Raw genomic sequence first — 26,503 nt, 5'->3', positions numbered from 1 at the left:
CGCGTATTCTTCCTCCGGAGGAAGTTCCTCGTGAGTCTCGATAGATTCCGCTATAATAGACTCATAACGCTTCCAATCAATATTACGTGTAAGGTCGTAGGAAATATTGATTGGGTTCGGGGGAGTTGAACCATTAGCAATTGATATAACGATTGGAAGATGATCACTACCGTGGGGATCGTTGATTACTTTCCACTGGCAATCTAACGCTAGTGATGTCGAGCAGAGGGATAGGTCAAGCACGCTTTCACGTGCCGGAGGATTAGGTACGCGTGTCGCTTCCCCAGTATTCAAAACTGTCATATTGAAGTCGTCGATCAAGTTACAGATTAAAGAAGATCGGTTGTCGTCGTACAGCGACCCCCATAGCGAACAGTGAGAGTTAAAATCTCCCAAAATCAAAAAAGGTGCGGGAAGCAATTCTGCTATATCAAGGAGTTGCTTCTGTTCAATCCGCGCGGATGGGGGAATATATAACGAAACAAGGCAAAGGTCTTTTCCATTCATATTCGTTTGAATGGCAACAACTTCAATATTCGAGATCGAGGGGAGGTCAATTCTGAAAAAAGAATAGCACTTTTTGATCCCTAAAAGTACCCCTCCACCGTGTGAGTCTCGATCTCGACGAATGATGTTAAAATCGTGGAAATTAAGTTGGTCATTTGAATTGAGAAAAGTTTCACAAAGCGCGAACGCATCACAATTGTATGTGTTTATCAAATGTGAAAATAAATCAAATTTGGGGATGATACTTCTGCAGTTCCACTGTAACACAGTGACAAAATTCCTAACCTCTTTCAACGAATTAGTCATCGAAAGATACGATAGCTGAAATGAGGGGCCAAGTTGCTGTGAGTTGCTTCAAAAAGGTTTTCACTGTTGGGAGAAGGGCAAGAAGAATGTTTTGAAGGGGATCTGGTATGTTGAATGTTTTAAATATCCAGTCCACAATATCAGAGAATTTTATGAACCCTGTTTCTTTTATGTCTTCTGATCGAGAAATGGGTGCCCGAGGGGTTTTTGGTGCCCCAGGAAGCGGTGGGTACTCCTGGTTTGATTTGAAATTAAAACCGGGGGGTACTTGCTTCGGTTTTTCTTCACCGCTTCCTTTTTGTGTTGTCTTATTGGTCATTCCGCTAGGGGTTATCTTAGGACCTTTACGAGAAAGATTAGGAGAGTTGAGCATTCTCCTCTTCCTAGATCCCTCTGGCAAGGCATAGGAACACCCTTCGACGGGATCGTCAGATGTACCCTCATCGGTTGGCAAAAAGGAAAAGATGTTTCCTGTCGATGGTGGCTCAGCCCTCTTAAGCATTTCTGCAAAAGAGCGCTTTGATCGTTCCTTAAGGGAACGCTTAATTTTTTCCTCGCGCTGTTTGTACGCGGGACATGCCGGAAGGTCATGCCGAGTTCCCTCGCAATAAAGACACTTTTCAGTATCCCCACTGCAAGCGTTCTCAGCATGATTGCCTCCGCACTTGCTACAGCGTGCCTTGTTGCAGCAGTAGGTGGCTGTGTGACCTAACTGCTTACAGTTTTGGCAATGCATGACCCGCGGTACGAACAGGCGTACAGGTAGACGAACCCTGTCCAAGCGGACGTAGTTCGGCAGCGCGGATCCGGCGAATGTTACTCGGAAGGAATCCGAAGGGAGGAATTTCTTCTTCCCTTCTTCGATGGATACTGAATGCAATTGCTTGCAATCCAGTATCTTTACACTTTGCATCAAGGGGTTTTTAAAGCAGCCAACTCCATGACGCAAAATGTCAGCGACAGTGAGATTCCCCTCGGTAACCACACCGTCGATTTCTACATCCTTGGCAGGGATGTACACGCGATACTCTCTCGTGAAGAGCTCGTAGCCAGCAATTTCGTTTGCTTGCTTCAAGCTACTCACGACAACTCGCAGTTTGTTCGGCCTCACCTTCGTAATCTCGGTTACGGCCGAAAAATGTTTTGCCAGGTCTTTGCCAATTTGGATAATATTCAATGGCTTCTTTATGGGCCGGAAAAAAACAACGTAGGGACCGCCAGCGGCATCTGGGTAAGCTTTTACCCGTACTTCCGGTACTCTTGGTACAGGACTTGGCAAAGGGGAGGGCACAGGGGAAGGTAGGGGTGTGCTGATGGGAGAAATTTCAATTTCTTCCCCGTTTGTTTCCACCTCCAGGAAAAGTTGCACCTGCATGTCGTCCATTTTGCGGGAGCGTTACGCTCTACCGCACACAAACGATAAATATTTGAATATGGGGGGGGGGGTTCAAGTAGTTGATGTTAAATTTTAAAAACAATTTTTCAATCTACAATGGATCAAATAAAAAAAAAGACAGTAATACTAATACTAATAACAATAGTAATAATAATAATAATAATAATTATAGTAATAGTATTAATAATAACAATAATAATATCAATAATAATATTAATAATAATATTATAACATAGTAATAATATTGATAATAATAGTAAAAATTCTAAAGGTAATACTTCACCGAACGTCTAAGTCACGACCTCACGGCTGATAGTAGGATTAATCGAGCGTCTCCGCAGAACAAACAATGACGATCCAGCTTCGTGTTGTGACACAGTGGCCGTATCCTACACGCGACCTTGTAGATGCCACTTGTAGTTGACTTCCACTCGCTCGATCGTATGGTGGTCCGTGCTGCTAGCGGGGTAACAGCGGTGCGGGAGAATTATTCTTGCTGATATATCAGCTGCGTATCGAATCACTGGCGGGGTAGCCTGCCCCTACCAGTGTGCAGATGTTTCTGCCGATATATAACAGTCTATTGTTATTGCGCAGCACGAGAACTAATCGACAAAAAAACACCCGTACGATAACTCGTGTATTGTTATTTTGCGAACTCAAACGGAGATAAACAATTTGCGTCTAATCGAGACGAAAGCAAAACAACGACTATCCATAACAGTTTCATGGCACCACAAGTTTATCGTTGAGAACAAAAAAACATGGATGGAATTGGTTTTAAGTTATATAACTTGAAAAAAAGACAAAATGGGACAAAATATGCGGGTACATTTCAAAAGTACTCGCATATTTTGTCCCATCACATATAAATTCAGCCAGCAACCAGCAGTATCATGGCAACGTAGATTGTACTACCGAAAAACAACATTAGTCTAGGTAATTAAACGACATACTTCTATAGGCCCAAAATAATCCGATATACACAAATCTGGAGCAAAATTATATGTTTGCAGTTTGTACCACTATGCAGTGGGACTGTAATGCGGGTACTTTCAATATGGGACAAAAACAACTTGGTATTTTTTCCATGTTTTTCCATACAAAAGTATCAATTTTATTTTTTTCCAAAAAATATGATAACAAATAAGTCGATTCTCGGTGATAACTCAGAAGTGACCAAAATCGGTATGGGACAGTTATGCGGGTACCGGCAGTTCAAAGGAGAGAAAACAACCAACCGGCATACAGACTAAACTTCAGAAAGAAGAAAAAGGGAGACCGTTTTACATGGAAAAACTCACTAGAACATGACTAGCAGCAATACAGCAGTGACACAGACTGGCACCAACTTGTAATAAACAAGGAGAGACTAAAACAATAAGGTAGAGGAAATATATAGGAATGAAAATAGCGAAATTTCAGATGGAGAGCTAGAAACGGACAAGAACGGTTCAACGAAAGTTCGTACGTTTTGCGCTGCGTTATTTGCTGTGGTGTGACCGGAATAACCTTGCCAGATGTACTGAGCGCTGCAGGTAATTACAGGTGGACGCACTCAACGTACAAAGAAATGTCGCTACAGGTTGCTTTATCAGCGACTTGCTAACATCCAACATAGATTACCCCGAGCTTCTCAGTCATTTGGACGTGAGCACTCGTAGTCGTGCTCTTCGGTCCCATACGTTTCTCATCACAAACAAAAACAGGGAGAGAGAGAGAAAGAGAGAAGAAAAAAAGAAATGGAAATAGAGATACATGCGAAGATATAAAGAGAAAGTAAGAGAAAATAAAAGAAAAGAAAGAGAGAGAAGGAGGGTGTCGGCCTAGCGCACTTGGGAACTTGTCCGTCAATGACGTTGGTGGCCTGGGTTCGAACCTCAACGCCGACATAGGTTTGAAATTTGCTTAGGAACATCTTGTTGGCACCGGTTCGTTAATCAATAGAATGTTAGTTAGTATCCTGGGTACAGTTGTTTTCCCGGGCGTCGGTAATTGGTGATTGGAGGGAAACCATGGGTGACAGATTGAGTAAGAAAAAGATGAGGAGAGAGAGAGAAACAGTGGAAGCTAAAAATAGAAATAGAAAGAAATAGAGAGAAAGAGATAAAGCGAGAAAGGGAGAAAGAAACAAATCTCAATAAAGTTCAAAATGTTTAACGAGCTCAAAGTGTTATTTATTCAATATATCGAAATCTAAACGGTAAGCCAATAAAATTATTCAATTTGAGTGCACCAAACCATGGCGGGTGCTTCATTTTTGGAATTTATATTGCTAGCATACTTTCAATGTCGTTATTATTTCATGGTTTGAGAAAGGACGCTCTAGGTTTATGGGAGAAAATGATCAAGCGAGCTTTAGAAGCACTGTGAAAAACTGTTCCAATAAATCTAGAGAAACATTTCAAAAGGTCCTATCTGCTTTGATAGCATTTTTGATCGATCACTTTCATTCAATCACCACAAATTATCAAACACCTTTTATGACACGTTATTTGCACAAGTTGATAGCAGAGGGATCACTCTTGCCTTCTGAACGAAAGCCACGCTTGGGAAAGAGCTACTAAAGTTGAATCATTACCAAAATGAAAAGACGATTCGGAGAAACGATGAAAGCAGATAGAACCTTCTGAAATGTTTATCTAGAAATAATAAATTCGATGTACAATTCCGATCGATTCTGGTCAGTAACAAAGTGGTAGTTGATGGTGAACAAAATTCGGAAAGACAACTAAGAGTTATATTTTGTTATAAGTAACAACTGTAACAAATACGCATTTGCGGACAATTTTAGGCGGTATTCTTTTTTTTGCAGCAGTTTTAAATAAAAAACCTTGCCTATTCTCAATATCTAACCGCTGGTGGTTAATCAAGCCCAAGTTCAAGCTTCAACTCATTTAGAGATTTTTTTCTCATTTACAATTAGTAGAGAAAATATCTGAAGGCTGTTTTGTGGAAAATTATCCAATTGACCGATCTTTTCCAAACTTTCAGACAATAAAATATACATGTCTTCCCAAGATTTGACGTCCTTGGGATGCTTCCGCTTCATGATAACTAAATAATTTTCGTTGGGCTTTAGTTCCGGTGCGTTGTGGGGGCTCGTGTCCTTCGGGTAATAGTGACACGATTCTAGATCCGGCCAGAAAATCTAAAGGTCTTCGTGTAACTTCAACAATGGAAGCAGACGCTTCTGCAGACATTGGGGTAGATCTCCCCGTTTACCTTTTCTGCAACTGTCTGCATACGACACGAAGACTTTTCCTTCTAATGGAAATGCTTGTCTCATCACAAAACAGAAGCTTTGCTTTCTCGCTTGAAAATGCGTTGCGGCACAAACTTTGAAACCTAATATCTTTTGAACAAAAAATAACATCAACTAGAAACTTTCAGAAAAGTTTCGAAATTTTGTCAAACATACATGTGATTTTTTTTTTCAGAATATTCAGAACCCCAGAACATAATTTTTCAACATATTGTTTTCAATAGTTACTATTGAAAAAATATTTTTTTTTCCAAAGAAATATTTTCATAAACTATATCTCAAGATGCATCAGCTGTGAAAATTTCATCAAATTCGATGCAATATTTCTAAAGATATATCTATTTACAAAAAATATTGACCTATATTTCAAATGAAAATAACAACTTGAAAACTTACTCAAATTCAATAAAAATTGGAAAATCAACTTTCCGACCAAAACTCTTCAAATTTTTAATACTTATTTGAAAAAACTAAACAACGCGATTTTCAGTGATCCGTTTCACGAATTCTGATCCCACCTGCTTTAGGGCAGTTCGATAATTACGTAAGCATATTTTTCCACTTTTTCAACCCCGCATCGTAAGTTTTTTGATACCCCTCCTCCCCCCTAGTAAGATCTTACTGCCAGCATATATAGATTTTTATTTCAGATTTATCATTATGAAGCAAGCACAGTACTTCGTTTCCTCTATTCGAGTAATTCTGTAATTTTCTCTTCATTAATTTTACCATTCACGCTTTAATGAACATGGTTATTTGAACAGCTACATCAACAATGTTTTTCTTTACGTAAGAAAATTTATTCACTCCCCTCCCTCCCATGTGAGATAGCGTAAGAAAATTGCACAACCTCCCTCCCTCCCTATTTGCTTACGTAATTATTGAACGGCCCATTTGACAGGAAATCAATCAGATGTTGAGTTCTAGTAGATACCCTGTAAAGTGGAAGAATTTTTCGAAACTTTGAAAATATTGAAAAAATTAAAAATAACAATTTTGTAACCAAATCTTTGTGCTAAACAGGCTGTCGATGGAAAGTAGATTAGCTTGTGTCACAGTTATTAGTACCTCAATTGATAACTGTCATTTTCGCAGTGTGTTGAGTTAGGGGTGCTATTGTAATTTTGGGTCTATAATTAGTTAAATTAGAAGCGGATTTGTTGAGGTGGTTAACCCTAATTTGCTTAAAATTCTTTTATTTTGTTTCTATTTGGCTTTGGCTTAGTTAGTCACAGTTCCATTTGTTTTGAAAGCAGCGCAAAGAATTACCTTTGGTTTCCCCTGTCTGTTTAAGTTATGTCGGATTGAGTTTTGGATTCTGAATTGAATCAAGAGAACGATGTATGAAAGTATAGAATAATGGCTACAGTAATTGAATTCATCACAACACGATCAAAATAGTAGCAGCCAAGCTTAATTCCTTACCAACATAAATTTTGGGTTGTGGCGACAATCTTCTCTCCATTACGGAATGTCTTTGGCCGAATTGGCTAGCTAGGGAAGCACGGTAGTTAAGTTCTTGGTTGGACACATCGTACCCAATCATACTAAGAATAAGATTTCGTAACGCTGCTCTGAAGTCCTTCAAATGGTAAGCATACAGCAGAGGATTGACAGCAGAGTTTAGATGTGATAGGATAATACAAAACAGCATTAGCGTAGGTGGAATTTGGCAATCTCTGCAGAATGCAACTATACAATTGATGGTATAAAGTGGTATCCAGCAGATCATGAAGAACAGCACAATTATGGAAAGATTTTGGGTGGCCTTAACTTCCCGCTTTTGAGCGGCACCAAGTACGCGAAGCATTGTGCCACCATGGCTATGACCGGGTTTACAACGAGGAGATTTCATGGTTGATATCCGGATACGGCTGCTTTCAGATGAGCTTCTACTTTCTGATGAGAGAGTACCCATTGGATTCATTGTAACAATCTGGCGGAGCTAAAATATATATTTAATAAAAATATAGAACAATGCTGAATTCTGCATAAAAAAACTTACCTGGTTTATAATGACACGGTAGATGTGCGTGTAAAATGCTAACATGATGAGAGCAGGTGTAATGATTGTCGCAAAGTACAAAAACACAAGGTAATCGTAATCCATAACTTTCAGGAACAAACATGTATCAGTTTGTGGAGTTTCGTGCCACCCGAATAGCGGCAAAAATCCTATTATTGATCCCGCTAGCCAGCATAAGCTTATTATTACTAGATGAGATAGAATAAATAGAAAGATAAAGATAAAGATTATTAGACACATTACACTTGTGAATTGTTCACATTATCAGTGTTATTTTCAATCAAGATACTGCATATGCACATGCACAATGTAAATACAAAAAATATAGTTCAAGTCATATTATTAGTCCTTGATATTAAAATTTACGTCCTAATCTATTGCTATCATGATACAAAACGGCATTAGAAAAACAGTGGTTTGGCGCGCTCACATCACTCACACTTGTAGCAGAGAAATCAGTGTGAGAGAAAATTGAAGAGAGGGAATAAAAGAGAACAACTTAGGAAATGAAGTATTTTTTGCTGAGTAGTTTAGTCAACGATCAGTTGACAACATTCAATGTAATTTTTGGAAATTCGTTCAGCAGTTTGCCTGAACAGTTTTATATTCTCAAAAGAAGTCCCCATACAAAATTCCAATTTAATCGTGCTACAGCCTGTTTCCCAGAAAAACAGTCACAAAATTCCTTTCTCATTTACAGACATTTGATGCAACCTTCGATGCAACAGTCCGAAATAGTATGTTTTCCCGTTTTTTCTGCACCAAAATAAAGTGCTGATACCAGACACCTTGTTTTCCACGGGAGAAACAACAAAGACCACATGGCAGCGCAATGAGTAGGCAACAAAAAAGAATAACGATAAAGTTTTCAATGCTAAGAAATAAAAAGCTGTTAAAGGACAGGCGGAAAATTTGGAAAAGGAAATTATTTCTCTCCTATTTCTAGTCCAAGTATTCTTCATTCACGTACTCTGGTAGGGTGTTGTATCATGATCGGACTAGTCAGAAAACGTACCATGATCGGACCATTTTTTATATGCGAGATTTCTCAACTATTGAATGAAAAACTGTATCAAATATGTAGCCGCATCATCAAAAAACATCTTTTGATGATATTCAGGAGGTTTAATTCAGATTACTTAAGTATTACTATTATTAAAAATGTTTTAAAAAATGGTCTATTTTCGAGCACAATTTGCCCTTACAAATGTTATAAAGTCTTGTTTTCAAGCAGTGATTTTAACATCAAATATTTAAAGATTGCAGTATATTTTCTAGTAATATGCTTCTGCAACATTTAAATTAAATGTAGAAACCCTTTTTATATGAATTATTTGCTTTAAAGTTGGAACTTTTGGTGAAACCCGAAGGCCTGTTTTGTATCATGATCGGACCAACCTCACTCAGACATCTCAGACATCACTGTTTCACTTTGCTTATGCTAAAGTAAAACCGTTCAAAACTTCACTATAAATAGCTCACTGTGCTTCAAATAGGAAAAATATAACTCAGTGTCATCCTCACTTTCTCCCGCGAATTTTCGACCAGTTTACGAGAGAGTGATAAATTAATATATGACCGATATTTGTGAATGTTTGGTTGTCATAGCTTTCGACGAGGCCTCTAAAACATGTTTAGCCTAATAAAAACGGTATTAGATATCCAATACAATGACGCATATGACTAAGGTTTCTACTAAAAGGTTTACGACATAGTACCGATAACTTTCTTCAATGTATCTTGAACTTTGATTTAAGTTTTGAGAAGTATGAAATGATAGCTTTTATTTTTTCAAAAAACTTTATCAAATAGATGCGATAAAAAATGAAGGGATAGCCAATCTCACTAAATTGAAATCGCATAGTTAGCAGCGCTTTCGTGGGACATTTCAACGAGCAGTTGAAATGCTATGAAAATATAACGTTTTTAAAAAAACGGTTGGTTTAAAATAAAAGAAAAAATGAAACAAACAAAGTAAAGCTGCTGAGTGCTTTAACAGAATGGACACCAATCATTTTTTTAATAAATACATACTATTCCAACCATTTAGTAAGAAAATTTGGCTCGAGTGGGTAAAATGTTGATGAACGTTTTATATTTTGAGTGGAATTTACTTTAAGGCAACTTAATTTTTTTTATCGTTACGTTATATCGAGTTACGTTTTTTTTTCATTGGACCAAACCAAAACAGTTGAACCGACTTTTGGAATATCGTGCCACTCGTGTTAATCCCCGCTCTTCTAATGACACCTTCTAGGGCAATGTTAAACAGTAGGCACGAGAGCCATCACCTTGCCTTAGACCTCTTCGGGTTTCGAAGGGGCTCGAGAGTGCCCCCGATACTCGAACTACACACATCACTCGATTCATCGTCGCTTTGACCAACCGCGTCATTTTGTCTGGAAATCCGTAGTCGTGCATAATTTGCCATAGCTGGTCCCGATCGATTGTGTCGTACGCCGATTTAAAATCGATGAACAAATGATGTGTGGGCACGTTATATTCGAGGCATTTCTGCATAACCTGCCGAACCGCGAATATCTGATCCGTGGTGGCGTGGGCATCCATGAATCCCGCCTGGTAGTGCCCCACGAACTGCTTCGCAAATGGTGATAGTCGACGGCAGAGTATTTGTGAGAGTACCTTGTATGCGACGTTCAGCAGAGTGATTGCCCGATAGTTGCAGCACTCCAGCCTGTCGCCCTTTTTATAGATGGGGCACACAATACCCTCCATCCACTCCTCCGGTACTCGTTCTTCCTCCCAAACCTTGACAATGACCCAGTGCACGGCTCTAGCCAGTGCTTCTCCACCGTATTTTAATACCTCGCTGGGAAGTTGGTCCACTCCGTACCTACCTTTACCTATAAAGTTTTTAAGCCGGCCAATCTCCTTCTCCACCTCCAGGAGATCGAGTGCTGGAATCCTGATGTCTTCTGCCCGTGCACCAAGGTCAGTTGCCATACCGTCCTCGCGCTCTACTGCATCGCCGTTTAGATGCTCGTCGAAGTGCTGCTTCCACCTTTCGATCACCTCACACTCGTCTGTAAGCAGGTTGCCGTCCAAGCTCCTGCTCATATCGGCTTGCGGCACGAAGCTTTTGAGGGAGCTGTTCAGCTTCTCGTAGAACTTTCGAGTATCGTTAGCTTGGTACAGCTCTTCCATCGCTACGCGATCTCGGTCCTCTAGCTGGCGCTTATTCCTTCGGAGGACCGAGTTTTGGCTGTTCCGTGCCTGTCGGTATCGTTCCACGTTCGTATCTCGTACGGTGTTGCAGCAGTTTTCGCCCGTGCTGCATTCTTCTCCTCGACTAACCGTTTGCATTCGCCGTCAAACCAGTCATTTCTAGGATTCGGGGCCTTTGTACCTAGTAGCGTTACAGCAGTGCTACCTATGGCGGATCGGATGCTCCTCCAGTCATCTTCAAGGGTAGCTGCGCCAAGCTGCTCTTCCGTAGGTAGCTCTGCCTCCAGCTGCTGCGCGTATTCCTGTGCAGCCTCGGCGTCCCGTAGTTGCTCAATGTTTGGTCGCGGCGTTTGACTTCGGCGGGTGTTATACACCGTCGATAGTTTTGAGCGCATGCACACAGCTACTAGGTAGTGGTCCGAATCTGTATTCGCACTGCGGTAGGTACGAACGTTGATGATGTCGGAGAAGAATCTGCCGTTGATTAAAACGTGGTCGATTTGGTTCTCTGTCTGTTGGTCGGATGATCTCCAGGTGGATTTGTGGATACCTTTGCGGGGGAAGAAGGTACTTCGGACTACCATACCACGGGAGGCTGCAAAGTTTACGCACCGATGGCCGTTATCATTAGACACGGCATGCAGGCTGTCCGGTCCGATTACCGGTCTGTACATTGCCTCCCGTCCTACCTTAGCATTCATGTCCCGACGATTTTCACTTCCCGTCGCGGTTTGCTCTACATTTAAACTGAGGTGAAAATTAGGGTGATCCTAGAACCAACGAAATAAACCAACTAAAATTTTTATTTGTGGAAAAATAAAATTTTTTTTTCAGTAAAGTTGTAGATCACTTGATTTTAAGCAGCTTTGTTGAAGACTACTTTCTTGTAGCTCTAAAAATGGCCTAGGGTGGCTCTTAAAAAACGGTTTTTTCGCTCTACTTTGTTTAATTCAATTTTCTCAGTAACATTACGTTCAGACGACTTTTAGAGCTTTAAAAGACGCAACTTTTGGTGGCTATATTTTAACGATATCTTTTATGGGTGAAAAGCTATTAAGCTTTTAATTTTTAAAATACGCCCTTTTCAACTGTTGATATCTCTGAATAGGGCAAATGAAAAAAATATCTTCTGGTTTCATTTGAAAGAGCAACTTTTGTACTTTATCATAAAAAAATTGGAGATAAATTATTTCCTAAAATCGAATAAAATAAGTTTGAATATGATCATTTTCAGTCGAAAAAGTAAGGTTTTTACAGACTAGTTTTTTTATTGGATAAAACTGATGTACATATGCTTCGGTAAAGTTGAAAGTGAATCAATTTAAGATAACTTTGCAATAAAAAGATTTGTATCTCTTGAACTGACTGATAGATAGTAGCATTACCATATCTGATAAATTAACGATTTTTCATGTAACTAGTATTTTACGCTTAACCTCGCGTCTAATTTTTCGGCAAAATTCTCTATATATTGTTTCCAAAACTTCTAAAGATGTACATTTTGAAGTAAAGATGTGTTGGTGAATTTTCGTCAATACAGTGCAGGATATAATCGGTTTTCAGTAAAAATCCTGAAATAGCAACATGTTCACTTTCAGACAACGTTCTCATACTCGCGTTCACTACTAGTACAACCTAACACCACAGTACGCATTCACGCAGGCGTAGCAACACATTTGCGCATGCGCAAATTGTGTTGTTCCTTAATAACGTGTGTTGCCTGGGAACCTGCTTGTTTCTGAGGAACAATCATTGCAATACGACTTTTCAAGATGGAAGTTCCACGAAGCGATTTAGCGAACCTTCTTATTGAAGGAAGAAAACTTAGTGATTTGATTGATTTCGTTAGTCAACGGTTTCCCAGTGTCGATACGGATAATGCCGCCTCACGTAAAAAATTAAGACTTTTTAGTTTAATGTTCTGGAAATTGTGGAAAAAATGTAATCGTTCGAAGAATCGTTTTCTCACCGTAAATTCAACGTGGCTAAGTGGAAATGTGGTGTTCAAAATTAAGCAAACTGTTGTGAAAAAACCTACTTTGAAACCATTTTCCGAGTTGGGCCGAAGAAGCAAACAAACCCGTTTGCATGATTTAACTCTCAATCATTCACTGGAGGAGCTAGGTATGGCCTCTGCTCTATGTGTTAGCCGTTGTGGATTTCGTTCGGTTGGAAAGAGAATTGAAAGTCTCGTACGATCTCCGGAATCAGCAACAGAGTCTTTCGAAAACGTACCACAGATTGAAGAATATACCGCGGAAGAAGCCATAGCGTTTATTTGCAGAAACGATTTCTCCAAAAGGCAGTACCATGACATTCGGATGACTACTTTGAATAGGGGCGTTCATTTGTATCCTAGCTACAACAAAGTTTTATTGGCCAAACAAGATAGTTATCCAAACGGTAAATACTATTCGAATTTTCTGATGTTTATTAAGAACCTAGATGCCAGAAGCTTTTAAAATATTTATAATATTTTGTTTAATTCAAAACATTTCAAGGTATTACTATCAAACCGTCATGTGCGGAAATATCTCTACAGTCTTTAATAGACCATACAGTGCTACGCCTTATCAAGTTCCTCAATATAGACATTCTGCAGGAAGATTGGGTACAAGTGATTCTTAAATGGGGTTGTGATGGGAGTTCCAACCATTCAAGGTACATAGTAAATCGGAAATAGTAGAATCAAATGCATTTTAATTTTTTCCTATTTCTATATAAAGATTCAAGCAGGTGTTTTTTGATGAGGATAACGATAATGAGCTTAAGGAATACAGTGTTGCTTATATATTTGCGATGTCCTTGGTTCCGATCCGAATAATTCGACGACAGTTTGAAAATGCAAAAGAGGAAATCATCTGGAACAACGATATACCTTCTTCGGTATCGCTCTGTCGTCCAATTAAACTAATATTTTCCAAAGAAAATGCGCAGTTAACGAGGGCCGAAGTGAGTAAAATGGAAGCAGAAATTCAAAAGCTGGTACCGGCAAAACTCAGTGTTAGAGGAGTGGATTTGAAAATTGCAGCAAAGCTCGTTTTATCAATGATTGATACGAAGGTGGTCAATGACGTGGCAGGAACTCACTCACAGCAGTGTTACATTTGCCTACGATCAGGAAAGTTGTTGAACAACGCTGTTGGTGCTCAAGCTTTCAACGTTCCCGATGTATTGAAGTATGTCTTTTCACCACTCCACGCTCAAATTCGAACTATGGAGCTTTTATTAAATATCAGCTATCGTTTGACACTGCCAAAGCCTTCATGGCGTGTCAGCAAGAGTAATACCATACTGAAAGACCGTCAGGCTTCTATCCGACTGGCTCTCAAAGAGCAGTTAGGGCTGAGGCTAAACGAACCGCTTCGGGGGGGGTAGGTAACTCGAACGACAGCAACACTGCCCGTCGCTTTTTAGCGAGGTTGACGCAGTTGCTGAAATAACAGGACTAAATAAAAATATTCTGTTCAGATTTGGGATCCTTCTCACAGTAGTTAATAGCAACAGAGAAATCGACATTGAGGCTTTCGAAGCTTTTGCCAGGGAAACTCACGAAATTTATCGTGAATTATATGATTGGTATGTACTTTCTCCCACAGTGCATGAACTTTTATTACACAGTAGTAATATAATGAGAACCGCTGCATTGCCACTGGGATTGTTGAGTGAAGAAGCCCAGGAGACCCGCAACAAGTGCATCAGAAAGTTTCGAGAACACCACTCAAGAAAATTTAGCCGCATCGTGAACATTGAAGACGTTTTCAAGAGGCTTCTGCTAACATCCGATCCCGTCATTTCGCTAAGCAACCGACGTACTGCCCAATGCGAAAGTTTGTCACATCTACCAACAGAAGCACGAAAATTGAATAAACATTAAAACTTTCTTTTCAAAATAACGAACATTAAATTTTGCCAATTAGGCATAAACGGAAGAGAAAAGTATTTTTTAGCATTGCTTACAGCAATTTCATCGTTTTGTAACTGCCGAAAGTTATTTTAAAGATTGTGTCGTATATAAATTTTAATATTTCGAAATTTTTTTAATTGAAGATACGTATACAAATTTTATTGAAAATCAAATGAGACGTAATTCTACGTAAAAAGTTTCGAAAATTAGCTTATCTTCAATTTTACCGAAGAATATGTACATCAGTTTTATCAAATAAAAAAACTAGGCTGTAAAAACCTTACTTTTTCGACTGAAAATGATCATATTCAAACTTATTTTATTCGATTTTAAGAAATAACTTATCTCCAATTTTTTTTTATGATAAAGTACAAAAGTTGCTCTTTCAAATGAAACCAGAAGATATTTTTTTCATTTGCCCCATTCAGAGATATCAACAGTTGAAAAGGGCGTATTTAAAAAATTAAAAGCTTAATAGCTTTCACTTATAAAAGATATCGTTAAAGTATAGCCACCAAAAGTTGCGTCTTTAGAAGCTCTGAAAGTCGTCTGAACATAATTTTACTGAGAAAATTTAAATAAACAAAGTAGAGCGAAAAAACCGTTTTTTAAGAGCCACCCTAGGCAAAATTGCTCTAATTCAGTCAATTTAAGAGCTACAAGAAAGTAGTCTTCAACAAAGCTGTTTAAAATCAAGTGATCTACAACTTTACTGAAAAAAATTTTATTTTTCCACCAATAAAAATTTTAGTTGGTTTATTTCGTTGGTTCAAGGACCACCCTAATTTTCACCTCAGTTTAAATGTAGACCAAATTATGATAAGCAACTTCGCCAGTATGGCTCTAAAATCACAAAAATGTATCGAAAACTCCATTTCCGCCTAAATTGTCGTTCTGTACCACTGTGCAATCGTAGTCCTTATTTCGTTGCCTAGGTTCATGCCGATTGTTCCGATCCGTATTATCTCTTACGTTATTTGTAACATGTTGTTTTCCGGGGCGACTCGTTGGGCCTTCCCCAACCCCCTGTCTCGCCGGGGGACCATCGTGTCAGCTCTGTTTAGAGTCCCACGCTGCCACCAGGACGTTGGAAAGCCGCTCCTAATATGAAGATCAGACGCTGTTTTAAGCCGCACCATCTTGGTGAACAGACGCTCGGGTTGGCGAAGCATTTCCTCTACCGCCGGAATATGATTTACGCGCCAATGATCGCGTCGCACCTTCTCACTTAGCTATTGTCGGATGACAACATTGCCCAGGCAACACCAACCAGTTGTATACAAGTTTCAACCGGCAGTCTAGTGTAATCATATCCGGACTACTTCGTGATTAGGGCGAATCTTACAATGACTACAAAACTCAAAAAAGACAAACGAAGTTTTCAATCACAAATTCAAATCCTAAATGACGGTGGAACAATATATTTGTCATCCAAATACTCTAATAAAAGCAAAATTGTTCTAGCTTTGTACATGGTAAACCTAAAACTTGAATTTCAGTCGCTTTACATTGTATATTCGAGAATTTATAGTTTCGCCCTTTACTTTGCAACTTTGTCGATCTGCTCGAAAGTATCGCCCTTTACTTTGCGCCTTATTTAGATCTGCTCAACAGTATCGCCCTTTACTATGCGCCTTATTTTGATTTGCCCGACAGTATCGCCTTTTACTATGCGCCTTATTTTCATTTGCTCGACAGTATCGCCCTTTACTCAAGGAGATGGCAGCCCTATCTAAACTCTACACGTTTAACAGTAGGCAACATATCGAGGCTTTATTTAAATATTAAGCCCCGAGGCAGACACCCATCGAAAACTCCATATTCTTATCACTTTTGTCGGGAAGACTTTTCACTCATTCAACATAGAAAGAGATAGCATGTTGCCATTCCCTTGCCCTTTACTATACGCCGTGTTTACGATATTGTATCGGAATACGCCCTTTACTTTTAATTTTTATTTTGTTGACAACTTTAATTCCGCCCATTCATCAAGACGAAGTCCAGTTTCGCCTTTTACTAACGTAAACAACAAAAAGGGCGTATTCCTCATTCTGTTTCGTTTTGAAATAAAGTAGATTTCGCCCTTAACAAAAATCGTACTTTTTAATAGTTAGAAAAGAGATAGATTATTTTTTCGAAGTTTGAAAGTAGATAGTAGCTCACTTCATACGTTTTTGGTAAAATTTCTATTTGTTTACAGTTTGTTAGATTCGCCTTTATCACGAAGTATTTCGGATATGACTCGTGGAGGTGTGAGATAGGAGCTTATGTACATCTGGAGGTCACCAAATCAGACAGAAACACAGATCGACCACGTTCTGATTGACTGTCGACACTTCTCAGACATCATCAACGTGAGGAGCGCTAACGTCGACTCGGACCACTACCTGGTGATGGTTAAGATGCACCCAAAACTCTCCGTTGTTTACAACATTCGGTACCGACGCCCGCCTCAGTTAGATCTCGCGTGAATGAAGCATCCTTACGCCGCAGAAAACTACGCGCATTCGCTCGAAGCTGCGCTGCCGGAAGAGGACCAGCTGGAGGAAGCTCCTCTCGAGGACTGTTGGAACACCATCAGAACAGCCATCAACAGCGTAGCGGAGAACGTCATCGGGCATGTGAGACGAACCCAACGAAAAGAGTGGTTCGACGACAAATGTAGGAGGGTGTTGGATGATGAGAACGCTGCGCGAGCGGCGAAGATGCGCAGTGCCACTCGTCAGAACGTGGAAAGACATAGACAGAAGAAGATGCAGCGAACCCAAATCTTACGGGAGAAAAAGCGCCGCCTGGAAGAGGAGGAGTTTGCAGAGCTTGAACAGCTGCATCATTCTCAGGAAACGCGAAAGTTTTATCAGAAGCTCAACTCAACCCTATTCATTGACTTTAAAGCCGCGTATGACACTATCGACCGAAAAGAGCTATAGAAGGTCATGGACGAAAACGGCTTTCCGGGGAAGCTGATTACACTGGGGTCGCTTTTTACGCGGATTGTTTTTATGCGTTTTTTCAATAGGGATTTTTCACAATAACGCGTATTATTTTATCTCGATTCGGGAGATTATTTGTACGCGGTATCAAATAAGTTTAGTACAAGTATATCTAATCTAATCGTTTAAATGCGGTACAAACAACCGTGTAAAAAGCGACCCCAGTGTAGACTAAGAAAGGCTACGGTGGATGGGACGCAGTGCTGTGTGCGGATTTCTGGTGGATTGTCGGGTCCATTTGAATCCCGCAGGGGGTTTCGACAGGGTGATGGTTAGGGTGGGACAAAAAATAAATGTTAGCTCCCATGCACTTTTCGTGTTCCTTATGGATCCTATAATAATTGTTTAATTTTTCAGATCGATCGGTGGAACTATATTTTTGCGCCCGATTTTTAAAGTTTCCATACGATTTTATATGGAGAAATTCACTTTTTCAAAACTTATTCACTAGAGATGTCTAGTTGACTCCAAAAAATATACCGATAAATGACATGTGTAGGAAATTTTCTTGGAAAAACCTCTTTTGAAGACCATAAGGCGCTGCGATGCTTGTAGAAAAGGTTATTGACCGCAAACTGATTGAATGTCTGACGATCGGCTCACCATTGAATTTTTCCAGCAACACGCTACTCTAAGTTTTAGTAGAGGTGCCACCCCTCTGGACCCCTCCCCGTTTTTGTGAGACGCAAATATGTCTGTGTTTTTTTCTAATTTTTCAAACAGATTGAGCAAACACTGGGAATTTTCATACGTATCAATTGCACAATTTATCAAATCATGTCAGGTGGATGAAATATGGAATGTAAGAGTGAATTTCGGAGTTTCCAAATTATTTCAGCACAAATTTACAAAACTGCATATTTTTATAATAATTCAAACAACAAAACCGTTTTTCAAATTTTAAGCTTTACATTTTTGTGGTAAGGTCTCCTGAATCCATACGCGATGAATATTTATTTTAGCATGCAAACATTTTGAGAAAAACCAGTTTAAATTCACTAAAGTACGTATTTTCATAAAAACCTGATTTTCTCAGTCTCCCACGGTAGGTTTCAACTTAGTTCTTCAATTTTCAAGCTCTATATTTTCAGAGTAACGTCTTCTGAATCCAAAGATGGCGAAAGATTTATTCTAGCATGCACAGAATTGGAGAAAATCAAGTTTTCATAAGAACTCGTACTTTAGTGAATTATAAAACTCGTTTTTCTCTAAATCTGTGCATGCTAGAATAAATCTTTCACCATCTTTGGATTCAGAACACGTTACTCTAAAAATATAGAGCATGAAAATTGAAAAGCTAAGTTGAAACCTACTGTGGAAGACTGAGAAAATCAGGTTTCTATGAAAATACGTACTTTAGTGAATTTCAACTCGTTTTTCTCAAAATATTTGCATGCTAAAATAAATATTCCATCGCGTATTGATTCAGGAGACCTTACTTCAAAAATGTAGAGCTTAAAATTTGAAAAACGATTTTTTTATTTTATTTTTTTATGAAAATACGTAGTTTTGTGATTTTGTACTGAAATAATTTAGAAACTCCCAAATTCACTCTTACATACCATATTTCATCTACCTGACATGATTTGATATATGGAGCAATTGATACGTATGAAAATTCCAAGTGTTTGCTCAATCTGTTTGAAAAATTAGAAAAAACACAGACATATTTGCGTCTCACAAAAACGGGAAGGGGTCCGAAAGGATGGCACCTTTACCAAAACTTAGAGCAACTATTTCCCTTGAATAAAATTCCAAGTTTTCCCAAATCGGCCGTTCCAGTGCTGAGAACGAGCATTTTCAAAAAACAAGTGCCGTCCCGGGTCTTTACGGGTTAAAATAAAAATAAATTGGACTTTTAAAGATAGGGGGATTAGGGGCATAATGAGCACACGGGGCGAAATGGGCACCCCTCTTTCATGCGAGACTACGCATTTTTTAATACAACATGGTATGTGGAACTCTTCCGTAGTTACTACAGTATCTCTTTTATGTAGAACAAAATGATTTGTCTGTTTAAAATATGGAAATATATTGAAAAAATCAACTTGGTTCCCGGATGTTGGAAAAATTATTATTTTTGCGCCCTACAAAATAAGCTTCTACGATCGTTCAAATGGCTCAATCGAGTATGTAGACACATCAATATGAAGTATAGGTCGTACCCCAAATTTCACCGTCATTGAAGTTTTGATTTTAAGCTATAATCAGTGTTAAAATCTCATGTTAACTTTAACTAATTCGATAGGGGCGAAATGGTCACCTTTAGGTAGGGTGAAATGAGAACACCTTGTCACATAAACTAACCTGAAATCATCTCAGTAGACTTGTGAGTTTGTCTGTTTCCATAGTCAGTGTTTGTTTACAGTGATGGTGCGAACATATCCGGACTACTTCGTGATTAGGGCGAAACTAGATAGGAAAACAAGCAAGGATTCGCCCTTATCACGAAGTAGTCCGGATATATTAGAAAATCTTTGGGACCGAATTGGTCAGAAAAAAGGACTGCAGGCAGAATTGGCCACCATAAGGCGCGACGGGACATTCACGTAACAAGCCGCCAAGTATCACGGCATCTCGCGACAAACGTTGGCCCATTAGTTGCACTTCTACACAGTTTCAAGATATGTTCTATAAGAGTGCTCATTATACCCCGTGGGTGCTCATTATGCCCCAGTGGGATGCTCATTGTGCCCCACACATCGACTGATTGCTAGTTTTTGCTGAGATCTAATTCGTTGACAGCTTCCAGCGAAGTGAAATTTTGAATATTTGCGTTTCTCACGCGCGTGAAAAAAATAATATTTTGTGTGAGATTTTTACTGCTCTCTCTAAACCATAGTTTACAGTAAAAATTTCAACCTAGTGCAAAAGCATAAATCTTCGTTAGTAAAATTTGTCGGGCAAACCCGAAACACACCTCGAGCGAAGTAATTTGCAGTTTCACGCACAAAATGAACATTTTGTAAGAGATTTTCGCTTCGCTTAGAACTATAAATAGGGCTTAAACAGGGACTCAAAAGGAACATTTGACAAGAATAACAGGCGAAGCGTCCAATGACACTTTTAGTGCGTAATGCATTCAATATTCGAATTCAGCATACCCATTAATAGCGATTTTCATTCTCCAAACAAAAGCTTTATTATTCATAGAGCTTAAAGCCAGTAATAATTTAGTAATTGTATATGTTTATGCATTGTTCGGAGTAATAATATTGATGTGATTTTATGTGACAGATTAGTATGAGAATGATGGATTACAGTATGTTAATTTAACTATATTTTAAAATGCCTCTACTATGCATTTATTGTATATCTCTTGTGTAGCTTACTATGAATTTATTGTATATCTCTTGTGTAGCTTACCAATTGCAGTTTTTGTTCGAACGTTCCTTGAATAGGCCATCGGGTGCAGGATAGCCCAGTACCGATCGACGGAGACCGCAACCAAGCAGAAGATTGAAATCGTACATAGCACGATCAGTAATGATATGGTGAAAAGACATGCGTACAGATTTCTGGGAAGGCCCACAGAAGATAGGACGGCAAATGGCACTCCGAGAAGCCCGACCAAAAAATCGGCCGCTGCTAACGAAATTATATAAAAGTTAGTTCGTCTGCGCAATCGGCGTTCGCGTTTGAACACTACTATCACCATTGCATTTCCAACCACGGCCATCAGAGCAACGAGCCCTTCAAACACTGCATAGGTCACGTCCAGTTTGGCTTCCTCTGGTACGAACCGAGCACTCTCGTTCGAGCTAGATACTTCGGTTCCATTGTAGTGAAAGTATCCTGGGAATCCTTGGGGATCAATTTCGGTCATTGATTTATTAACTTTGCAATACGTACTCTTCTCCACTGTAATAACAGTTCACACTTCAATTTTTATTCCACTCTGCACTCCCACGGACTAAAATTTAATTCGTTGCAACATTTACTTAATTACTTTCACATTGATGATGGTTATTACACGCGTTTCGAAGTGCATTTAGGTTTTGTTTTTGCTACGATATAATAAGCATACGTGAATTCTAACAGACTCCCTTTTGCGTAGGATGATATTTCATTGTTTCATTTTCGTTTTGAATTTTCCGGCTATTCTCTGCCGCGAAACCAACTGCAATTGCCCGTAAATACTTTAAGTGTGATAAATTGTTATTGAATTTCATCGGTTGGTATGCCGATCGAAGCACTCGGCAAAGACCCATCGGGGGTGCATCGGAAGGGTGGTTTTTTGACTGTTTTTGGTAATCTGGAAAATGAGAAAGAGAAATGGAAATTTATGTATACACCGTTACACCAGAGAACTAAATAGAACAGTGCAATATAAAACGACAGAAAAGATTAATGGATTATTGGCCCATATACAATCTAAGGAATGCACTAAAGGAACACGGAACTTATTTTCTTTCAATAAATCTGTCATATGTGTTGTAGCTGATGTTGATTAATGACAGACATAATTTAATGATATAGTTACCTACTGAACGTATCGTTTCAGTTCATTTAGTAGATTTTTCGGTGAAGAAATGGTAACTAAATGTGCAGCACGAGTGATTTGAGCTGATGGCATCGTCAATTTTCAGTATTGATATCAGTATCATTTATATCATAATAGAGCAGTTCCATACGGAATGCTAAAAATGGAACGTTTATTTTAATTTGTTGCCTCCGATTTCGCTGAAACTTCCCTTTGAGAAAATATATTATTAAATTCACAACCATGTTTTAAGATCACAACCATGTTTTCAATAGGGTGTATTCGAAAAGGGTCTAGTTCAGATTTCAAATTGAGCTTTGGTTTGTTTGATTTCTATAGTATTGTTTTAAGAGCAAGATTGAAAAACAAATAAAGTATCATAAAGAAAAAATGCTTTGTCCACCATTACTGATTTTTTTCACGTACCCCTGGATTTTTTCATGTACCCTAAGTTCAGAACCGCTGGGTTAGAGAGCGTTTCCCCTTCACCTTCTACTTATCTAGAACTGGAGCCGAGGTGACTCGTGCTGTTCTGTTTCTTAGACATAGACTTCGGAACCGACTGTTAAGTGTACAAGGACGATTGCGAGGCTAGCACTGTGTACCTACTGAAACTAACAGTCTCCTCCTAAGACGAGATTCGAACATATAACGACTGGCTTGTTAAGCCACCATAATTAGGAAAAAGTATTCTCTTTTGTGATTGCATATTCTGCTCATTTTGCTTTGCTTAATTTTAAGTTATGCAGCATGAATGTTTTAATTATGAATATGAATATTTGTAGAGGCGAACCAGCCAAAAGCTGAAAGCCTCTCTAATAAAGAGAAAATGAATATTTTAATTAAAATTTTGTTTCGATGAAATCGACATGTGTAAATATTTATTAGTTACCTCGAGCATGGATGTTAAATTTTTTCATTATCATTTCAGCCTTGGTATGAAGAACTATAACAATGTTGCCTTACCCGAATTGTTGGTTGAGAATCATTATCTTACAAACTAACCTCTAAAATAACATATACTCATATTATTCGTGAAAATTCGTAGCATGTATTTTTGGCTGAGAAAATCAAGTGCTGTTTTCATTATCGAATCAATGATAATACACTTAGTTTTTTCTATTTTTAATAGATTTAGATCATTACCGAAGGTTAAACGAGTTTTGTGAATTACTCAAGTACCTGAGGGTTAATAGAAATAACAACCATTACACCTCAAGTTTTGCATTCAATCTTTTTTGTTGAAATTACTGTCTGATATGATTATCATGCAAAGGACATGATTATTGAGAATAGGCTACAGTTGTCGATACATTAGATTCAGAAATTGAGCTCTAAAATTGCACTTATAACGAATCATCTTCAATCGTAAGCGCCCTGCTTTATTACAAATGTGCCGCACGAAAATACGCTGGATTTTGCTGCACAAAATGGATTTGGAACACAGTTAAACAAAAAACATGTTCGTTCACAGTATAATGACTGTTATAATATACACGCAGTAAATAATAAACTATATGATCTTTGCTAGTAACGGGATACTTCAATCATCTCAAATGACCATGCCCCCATCTTAACCCAAATGCCACCATAAAGGGAGCGGATTTTATTCGGATTTAATTGCTGCTGGAACATAATGGGTCGAAGCTCGTTAAAGCGGAATTGAAATCAGATAAATCTCAGCTAGATATATGATCGGCTAAGTGGCATTCTGTCATAAAAATGAGATGCGATTGAACTGAACAGTTCGCGGTTTACGGAAGATGATTCGTTTATTTTCACACAAAGGAGCACCCCAGAAGTCGGAGGAAGCGAGTGCTAATAATCCGATGAGCTGTATCAGTTTTCCGTCAGAGTAGTTTATTGTAAAATGAGAGGACAAGATGGTCCAGTAAGAAATAATATGCCGTGTGTGATGGTTTATAGATTCATCAGAACCATGATTAATTATCGGTATATTTTTAATAGGAAAAACAAAATGGACATTTCAATAATTCGTTTTTCAAACTATTTTTTTTCAGTGAGTTCAAATCATGATAACGTTAATCACTATAACGTAACAGAAAAATCTATGATTGCGTATTTTTTCATAAACTAGGTGCGCTCTTTCGGTTATGATTTATTGTATATTCTAGTCAAGCCTCTAATTTGAACGTGTTTCTATAGGTCAACAACAAGTAATTTAAGAGACGAACTGTTATAGGGGTGTGGTAAGCTTATGCTATGGATGGGGACAAATATTGCAGAAGTAGGAACAAGGTCAGGCTTTGCACTCAGACGAAACGCAATGCATCATTATAATCCGGCAATTATTCAATTAGCTGTCAAACAAACCTGAAAGTATCTGCCGTTTTGTTATCATTCTCCATACTGACAATCAAGATGACAAAATACAGAAGTTAATTACATGTAATTGGTTGTGCGCTTAGTTGTTTAACCTGGAATAGATGCTGTTGCTAATTATTTAATAGGAGTTTGATAAGGGAAAGGTATACTATATACATGCATTGCTTGCAGATTTTTTTTATCCGCTAGAATATCGACTTCATTCGAAAATTTTCAAACTTGTCGTGAATTTGCTTGCTGTAGGTAAAATATGAAAAGTTATAGAACAACACGTATATAACCGGTTTGCATGCTGCGTGTTAACTTTAAGTTACTTTGCTTACTTTGATTTCGCAGTAACGAGTTTTGCTTGTTTGCTCTCGTATGGTGGCCTAAGGTAGGTGAATGGAGCGACAACTCAGGCAAAACTTACCAAAGTTCAACGACTGGCCTGTTTTTCAGTTACCATTGCCCAGAGCATTACCTTGACTGCAGCCATGAAAGCCATGCTCTGCTTACTACCTCTTCATCTCCATGTGAAGAAGAGGGCAGACCTTGGCGCACTAAAGCTGTGAAAAAATACAACGATGCTCGAAGGTGACCTAAAGGGCTAGGCGGACGAATAGTGATTTGAGCTGCAGGCGAAAATTGATTTAGCGACCCCCCTCCCTCATCACTGTTATGTTTTCATTATGAGCATTTTATAAGAAGTACCTAGGCACTGCCAAGCAGTCCTTGAAAAGTTGATAAGCGGTCATGGAGAAGGCGAGAAGGCGGTTTTTTAACCTTAGCGACAGCTATGATCCCTCATGATGGCACACGTTTAGCGGCAGTTGTAAATAGGTGCTGACTTTAAATATTGTTTTTTTCGAGCAAGCCAATATCAGCGTAGCCGAGATTTGTAAGTTGTGGCATCGTCGCATGGTTTATGCCAGTCAATAAGCACTGAACAACCTTGATAAACACAAGATGATCCTCGGTTTGGTAATTTAGATTCGATTGGATTATGCGACTCATGTGCTAGTGCTATGACGACGCAGAGACTGTTAGAGAACGAGCCACAAGTCCCTTGGACTCGCATCGCAATGTATCACGTTATTTCGTATTGGTTTTTTTTTTTTTTTTTTTTTTAAGGGGGGATTTGTTAGTAGCTTAAGTATTTATGATAAATATTAGTAAATAATGAGTATGTGTGTCCAATCACAAATGGTGACTTCTCAACACTGTTAGAAATTTGTAATTTTAATTGTTAGGATTTGTTTGCTTTCGCAATTAGGACTTATCATTCGTAGGGATTTAAACCTACTTGTCAGAAAAGGGGAAGTAAACTTACAACAAACTTAATTGCTAACTTATTGGCTATAAAGAGAGCTTATCGTAGCAATTGAGGATTGCAACGATTTTTGTCGAAAATTGTTAATAATTTTATTTGACATGGCTTCTAATGGTTCAACACCAGTAAGTCTATGTAATTCGAGTGTACCAAACCAAGGAGGACGCTTCAAAATCATTTTCAGAATTTCATTCTGAATCCTTTGGAGCGTTTTCTTCCTTGTTGAACAGCAACTTGACCAGATCGGTACAGCATAAAGCATTGCTGGTCTAAAAATTTGTTTGTAAATCAAAAGTTTGTTCTTTAAACAAAGTTTAGAATTCCTGTTAATGAGAGGATATAAACATCTCGTATATTTGATGCACTTGGCTTGTATACTCTCAATGTGCTCTTTGAAAATAAGTTTTTTATCATAAATTAGTCCCAAGTACTTAACCTTGTCGGACCAACTTAAAATAACCCCATTCATCTTGACAACGTGATTATTGTTTGGCTTGAGGAAAGAAGCCCTAGGCTTATGCGGAAAAATTATCATTTGTGTTTTAGAAGCATTGGGAGAGATTTTCCACTTTTGCAAGTAGGAAGAAAAAATATCTAAACTTTTCTGCAATCGACTGCATATGACACGAAGACTTTTTCCTTTTACGGAACTGCTTGTGTCATCGCAGAACAATGACTTTGTGCATCCTGGAGGCAAATCAGGAAGATCTGAAGTGAATATGTTGTACAGGACTGGACCCAAGACTGAACCTTGAGGTACACCTGCTCTGACAGGA

At 38.7% G+C, this 26,503-nt stretch overlaps 1 protein-coding gene across 7 annotated transcripts in view; it reads right to left on the bottom strand.

Moving 5' to 3' along the window:
* Window positions 1-26,503, bottom strand: part of LOC129718796 (adenosine receptor A2a) — an 89,264-nt gene that overhangs the window by 5,787 nt on the left and 56,974 nt on the right. For 4 of the 7 annotated variants that reach the window (XM_055669883.1, XM_055669881.1, XM_055669882.1 and 1 more), the window contains 3 exons: window positions 20,953-21,841; window positions 7,480-7,688; window positions 6,900-7,419 (listed from right to left, as the gene is read on the bottom strand). In XM_055669883.1, coding sequence (XP_055525858.1) covers window positions 6,900-7,419; window positions 7,480-7,688; window positions 20,953-21,412 — 1,189 coding nt within the window. In that variant the 5' untranslated portion in view covers window positions 21,413-21,841. Of the gene's footprint in view, window positions 1-6,899; window positions 7,420-7,479; window positions 7,689-20,952; window positions 21,842-26,503 lie in introns of those variants that run through there. The other 3 variants (XM_055669884.1, XM_055669886.1, XM_055669885.1) reach the window with 3 other exon arrangements.

Source organism: Wyeomyia smithii, chromosome 1, assembly GCF_029784165.1.
Source record: "Wyeomyia smithii strain HCP4-BCI-WySm-NY-G18 chromosome 1, ASM2978416v1, whole genome shotgun sequence".
Taxonomy (NCBI): Eukaryota; Metazoa; Arthropoda; class Insecta; order Diptera; family Culicidae; genus Wyeomyia; species Wyeomyia smithii.
This window is presented reverse-complemented; position numbering and strand designations above follow the sequence as displayed.